General features: G+C 41.0%; 1 protein-coding gene across 1 annotated transcript in view; it reads left to right on the top strand.

Moving 5' to 3' along the window:
* The first annotated feature begins 730 nt into the window (after window positions 1-730).
* LOC102294223 (carnitine O-palmitoyltransferase 1, liver isoform) overlaps window positions 731-6,842 on the top strand; it is a 63,764-nt gene continuing 57,652 nt past the window's right edge. Inside the window, exons 1-2 of the mRNA XM_005942975.3 lie at window positions 731-857; window positions 6,368-6,510. Of these exons, the coding sequence (XP_005943037.1) occupies window positions 6,370-6,510 (141 nt within the window). The 5' untranslated portion in view covers window positions 731-857; window positions 6,368-6,369. The remainder of the gene's footprint in view (window positions 858-6,367; window positions 6,511-6,842) is intronic.

Here is a 6,842-nt window from a genome sequence, read left to right as displayed (position 1 = left end):
TGTGTGTGTGCGTGCGCGTGCATGGGGTTAGGGTCAAATGTTGGACATTTTGGTGTTTTATTGTTCTGTGAAATGTTTACATTGTTTATTTGTTGTGTATTTATTTGTTTATCCTTGTTGTACTAATACAACTTATTATAGAATAACTTGGCATTTTAGTACCCTTGTCGCACAGTGTTGCCTTGAAGCAACAAACCAATATCTGTTTGGGGGGGCTGGGTGTCAAATTTATGATTGATATATTATTAGGGACCCTAAAGCTCCCCCAAAATAGGGAGAAATATTTTTTTTCCCCAAAATTAAAAAGTCATGCAGTAGAGGGATAAAATAAAATAAAATAAAAATAAAATAAAGGCAAACTAAGACTGTCTCGCACTCTTTTGTTTTTGTTTTCTAGATGTTGTTTACCAGGGTTCATGTAATTCAGAAGCTATAATTAATGAGAAAAAGGAGCGTCACAAGTGGGCGGGTTTTCCTACACTGACAGTAGTTTTTTGAGGAGAAATTTACAGCAAAGACGTCTCACTCTGACATAAATACATTTGCCTTTGATGTATTTATGTCAAAGTGACATAAATACCCCCCACCCACCCCCCCACACACACATACACACACTTCATTTCTATGTATTTTTATAACTTTGTGTCAATTTCATGTTATTTGCCATATGCCCATTATGCGTACACATTAAGGCCCATGAGCGTGTGAGAGTGCAGCATCTTTGTACATAGAGACGATCTCTGTCAGACGGCGGAGCGGTTGGAGGTTTTCAATCTGTGGCGTGCACTCTGTTGCTGGAAGAGGTGCGGTTCGTACCAGCGTCTGCGTATTAAACTTCACACGGAGAAACTGCAGAGGTACGTTTAGATTTACTTTGAAGACCACTGTTTGAGCTGCGACCTTAAAAGAAAAATCTAACTTCTCAGTTTAAACTATTCTGGACATTTTCCGCGCTCTTGGCTTTTGTGAATCTCGCGGGGTGGAGGCTGGTGTCGCGCATGAATGGACCACTGTGAAGTTGAAGTGAAATGGGAGTAATGTGCACTTGCAGTATATATATATGCTAACTAACACGGTGTAGTTCACACAAGTGATCTCGGTGTGGGGTTTTAGTGGCAGCTGTTTTTGTTTGGTAGCTCACGCTCCACACTTAGAAGCGACTACAAAACAAAGTGATGGTGAGTGAGCAGGATGGCTGCACTGTTGGCATTTTCTTTACCAAGAATGGAAGGAGCTTAGCCGTATCCAGGACGGGTTGGTGGTGGGAAAGTTCCCCGATACTCAAATCTGCTATCATTATTCCCTTGTATTGATTTGGTGAGTTGGGACAAGCCCTTACACCAAACAGAACTGACTCATTGGACTTGACCTTGTGCCATGGGCGGGTGTAAATATAGAAACATACAAACAAGAATATGCAAGACATGCCAAAACAAAGTTTGACGAAGCTAATTATGGCATTTAACTCTCAGTCTGAAAGATCGGTGGGCAAGATAATTAAGATAGTAGTTAAGTAGACTGGTAAGAGTTTAAAACCACTGTTTAAAGCACCCGTGTTTGGTGTGTGCTAGTTTAACTTCCGTGTTAAAAAGCTAGAAACAGCTTTCCTACTGGCTATACGTTACATTAAGGTAGTGTATGTTAATGCTTTCGTGTGCACGCGCGCCTCCTCGTGTGCACGCGCGCCAACGGCAGGAAAAACCAGCTTGTCTACGTTGTTCAGATGCTTCAGCAACACAGTCCATTTCGTAGTTTTACTAACGCTACTAGAACAGAAGGGCGTAGATTTGGCATGGACGGAAGGGACATGTCCCCACCAATATCCAGCGATTATTGAATTGTCTCCACCAATAATTTAAACTCTTCGAGTAAAGAAAAACAAACCCGATAGAAAGAAAAAAACATCTGTCGACGTCTCATTCACACAGGACTGGAATCCTATAGGAATTTACAGAGGTCATTTAGAAAAGGTGCAATGGCTTGTAGCTAGTCAAAGTGTGCAAAGCCAGTGAAAGGTCAAGTGTCCGTTTCACCTGTTTCTGGTTACATAGGTGGGGGGAGAAGTGTAGTTGTTTAGTTTAAACATAAGGGGTGGAAAACATCTGTCGTGGCTTTCACTGATGACAGACTACCTCGTTTAGAGTATAGATGGCACGATACCACTTTTTTATGTCCGATACCGATATCATAAATTCGGATATCTGCCGATACCGATATGAATCCGATACAGTGTTTTTAATCAATAAAACAGTTTTTTTTAATATCTTGCTGCTTTTTGTATAAGTTCATACTCAAGTTTAAAAAAAAACCCCACTAAAGCTATTCTGTTATACCTGTATGTTTAAAAAAAACAAAAAAAAAACCCCCAAAATATTTAATAGTTCAGCAAAACTGATCAATCTAATAAACTTAAACCTGCTCCATTCTCCCTATTCTGGTATTTTAAAGAGTAAGCAACCTAACTAATAGGGCTTTAAAACTCCCAGCAAAAAAAATAAAAATAAAATAGGGAACCACCCACCCTCCACTTCATGATGCTTAATTGACGTAATCAACTGTAATTTGATGCAGTGTGAAAAAAATGCACAGAAATAAATTATTTTTCAAGAAATATTAAATAGATTCAACATCTTTCTTCAACAGAACTGCAGACTGCACAGATGGTTCCCTCCCAAAGGAAAAAGTGCTATAGCTTACTAGGGTATATTAGACTTAACAGTTACTATATACTGTAATGGACTTCTATACATTTTACATCAGATTAAAACTTTGGGTGTAAGATTCGGATAATTATTTATTAAAAGCTCGACATTTTAAATGAGAATAAGAAATAAAAGTATGTCTTTGTGCCCCCTTTTCCCTTTTCACTGGTCCGACGTGCTACGGTTATGAGCCGAGTTACGCTGTGTCGCAAGTTTTGTGAGGTGCTTTTTTGATATTTAATGGATCGGATTACATTTTTTTGTTTCTCTCCAATATCCGATCCAGTGATTTACGCTAGTATCGGACCGATACGTAATATCGGATCGGTCCATCTCTAGTTTAGAGTATAAATATATTGCCACAAGTTGCCGGCAGCAGCATTATAGTGACACAGCATAAGTCAAATATAAGCACAAAAGCATCCCAAGTGATGTTTTTCATGGAAATTCCAAGTGAAGTGTGTAACTGCTTGACAGTAAAGCAGTTTAACAGTGTAACTACAAAAACAGTGCAAGGTTATAAAACAGTTGGTGCACTGGGTAAAATGTAAATGAAAACAGACTGCAAAGATTTGCAAATTTCATGCACCCATATTTTATTTGGAGTTGAACAGAGAAAATGCATCAAATGTTTGAACTGACAAAATTAATGCTCACAAAAAAAAAATTTGTGATTTGCAGCTTGCACATCTGCTTCCATCCAAATGACATAATTTACAGGGAAAGCCTGGCATATTTCAGCAAAACATTTCTAAACCACGCACTGCACTTATTACAACAGCATGGCGTTTTAGTAAATTAGTCCGGCTGCTGAATGGCGTGCGGTCCAGACTTTTCACATTTGAAGTATCATGAAAGACAAATGGTGACTAAAGAAGACCCAGAACTGCTGAGCTGCTACTAGAGCTGGGCGATATGACGATATATATCGTGTGGACGATAGAAAAGTGTCTATCGTGCCATTTGTCTTCTATCGTTTCTAACCTAATTTTATAAATTATTACATAAAATATGTCATTAACCGGTCGGAGTGGGCACGCTCCGTTTTGCCTAATTTTTTTTAAATCCCTGTAGAACTGGAACCACTAAGCTAGGGCAATAGTTTTTTTTGCATATGAAACCGGAGGAGTTGTACTTACATCTTGGGGCGATCGTGGAGTTCGCCTTGTAATCGGAAGGTTGCCGGTTCGAGCCCCGGCTTGGACAGTCTCGGTCGTTGTGTCCTTGGGCAAGACTTTTCATCCGTTGCCTACTGGTGGTGGTCAGAGGGCCCGGTGGCGCCAGTGTCCGGCAGCCTCGCCTCTGTCAGTGCGACCCAGGGTGGCTGTGGCTACAATGTAGCTGCCATCACCAGTGTGTGAATGTGTGGATGACTAAATGTGTAAAATGCTTTAGGGTCCTTAGGGACTAGAAAAGCACTATACAAATACAGACCATTTAAATCTTATGCTACCAGCTTGTCCTAGGTCACGGTTTCCTTCCACATATAGCTTTGCAAAAATTGCATAAAAAGCACTTGCAGCAACAAAAACATAATATTCCAGAAACACGCTTTGCCGAACAGCTTTTCATAACACTTCCTATGTTGGAAGTGTTGTTGTTGGTCAGCGCGAACTATCGCATGTCCGCCATTACCTGCCCGGAACCGGAAGTGACGTCATTTTCGCGGAAAATGTAGTTTTTTGTTTGTTTGGGGGTTTTTTTTACCTTCAGGGCCTTATAAGCCTATACTGGTGTTTTTAAAAGTTATGTTTGACTTTATGCGTTTCTGTATCATTTCTGGGATGCTTAGAACTCAAATTAAACTGTTGGAAATCGTTTATTTTGATGCACATGCTGTTTTTTTGCAGCAAGTTGGGAAAAGAAAAACTATAGCCAGCCGAAGATATAGCAGTCTTTCACACAAGGCTCTTATGAGAAAACGTCCAAGCGCCATAAACAAACCACAGGAGCCGTCTCGCATTACATTTGTAAATTCATGGCCCCTGTTTATGTAGTTGAGAAGGACAGCTTTCATGACCTCGTCAAAGTCCTTGATCTGAGGTACGTTATGCCCGGTCATAAGCACTTTAGTAAAGTCGAGTTGCCTCGCTTATATGACGCATGCCGGGCCAAAGAAGAGAAGGATGTTTGCAGTGTTGTGCATTATGCTTTGACGACTGACCTATGGACGAGCAGAGATGCGCAGTCCTACATGAGCATAACCATCCATTTCATTAACAATGACTCCACCCTCTGCGCTCGCTGTTTACAGACTGCATACTTTCCATATGACCACAGGTCAGATGGTATATTGTGATATATATCGTTATCGTGATATAAAATAATTCATATCGTGATAAATATTTTTTCCATATCGCCCAGCACTAGCTGCTACAAACCGATATCGGACAAGTTATTAAGTTAGTCAGCAAATACACATACAAAATATTGTCAGTTGAAGATTAAAGCACCTACCAATATTTATTTTTTTCTCACCAGTTATTATTTAAGCAAGACTGAACCTCTGTACTAATGAAATCCAGCACTGTGGGGCTTTTAAACAAGGCAGTTAAACCTTGTTTGGGTTCACAAGTTATGGTTATGGAGGAATCCAGATCATTCATCCGTCCTCCCGAGAACACAACAGTTCTGTGTCCTCGGGCAAAGTTTCAGCAACTGCACTCATTGTGAGACAGTGTCTGCTTGTCCACATCCACCCCTCCCACGTTCACACACACCAGCAGAGAAATAGTTGTTGGAAGTGAGAAATGTGTGGCAATCAGTTGCTTGGCTGCGCAGCGAGAAGAGGAAGCAATAACACAAACACGCTCCCTGCAACGTGACTTCAAAGATTGTGTGTTGCCTGCTTTCTGTAACTTCATGGGTGTTGGATCACCATCTTTTACTTGAAACTTTGTTAGTCTGCAACTATGTGGCCCCTCCAGGCTCTTCTCCTGCCCCTCAACAGAACCCTTACTCCAAAAAAACATCAGAGAAACCAGTGATGTCATTCAATGTTCCGCTAACAAGGAGCAGCGGTGACTCAGAGTATTTAGTCAGTCCTCCAGTGAAACTGCCCGTCAGACTCGTGTTCCTCCAGTTAAACCTGGTCTGTCTGTCTGCTGCTGAAGGCACGATGGTATTTGCTCAGACTTGCCAAATCCTGGTCAGAAATTTAAGTCTGATAGGAAAAAGGATGAGTTATATGCAATTATACAAGCCAAAATCTAGCCTGTTCCAGAAATGCCACTGAAGTTATTAAATGTGTTGCGTGGAGCTCACTGAGGATGAGACGTGTCGGCGTGGTGGCTGCTGTTTACACAGTTCAGTGTTGAAACAGACTGTGCAACTGCAGGTTTAGTCAAACAGCAAGCAGCATGTACTCTGTGTGCATGGGGCTGCCGTGAGACAACGACATTCCAATGATTCATTAAATTAGTGTAACAATATCGCGCAGAGAGCTACGTTGAGGCTTATCAAATTGGCTGTTCATTCATAAAGCAAGCCAAAAATTTACAGGTTATGAAATCTTATCTGAAATCGCTCACATTCTTCTCCACAATCACAGTCAAAGTCATGATGGTTTCCTGGCTGCAGAGATCGAGTTTAGTTTTGGATCAGATAAGAAGTAAACAAAACACCGCTTCCTCTTGGTCTTCACACTTGTGCTTGTGTTTCCATAGAAATGGCAGAGGCCCACCAGGCAGTGGCATTCCAGTTCACCATAACACCAGAGGGCATCGATCTGCAGCTGTCCTACCAGGCGCTGAACCAGATCTACCTGTCTGGAGTACGATCCTGGAAGAAGCGAGTCAGCCGCGTGCGGGTGAGCATCACAACCCCAGACTAATCAGGCTGTGTACGATTTATTTAAAAAAAAAAAAAAGTTGTTTACTGTTCATTTAAAGCATTTATTTCATTAGAATGTTCAAAATGCAAAATTGTACTAGTTTGATAATTGTTGTTGGGGGGGGGACAAAGGTATGACAATCCCATAAATGTTTAACCCTCTACTGTTTTGCGTAACTATTTTTAAATCCCAGTAGCTCTGCAACCATGTAAGCTAGCGCAATAATTTCTTTTGCATATGAAACCAGAGGAGTTGTACTTACATCTGATGCCATCAGCTTGTCCTCGGTCACGGTTTCCTTCCACATA

The sequence above is a fragment of the Haplochromis burtoni genome, unplaced genomic scaffold (genome assembly GCF_018398535.1).
Source record: "Haplochromis burtoni strain Fernald_Lab_line unplaced genomic scaffold, NCSU_Asbu1 Contig_349, whole genome shotgun sequence".
Taxonomy (NCBI): Eukaryota; Metazoa; Chordata; class Actinopteri; order Cichliformes; family Cichlidae; genus Haplochromis; species Haplochromis burtoni.
Note: the sequence above shows the minus strand (reverse complement) of the source record. Positions and strands in the feature narration are given on the sequence as shown.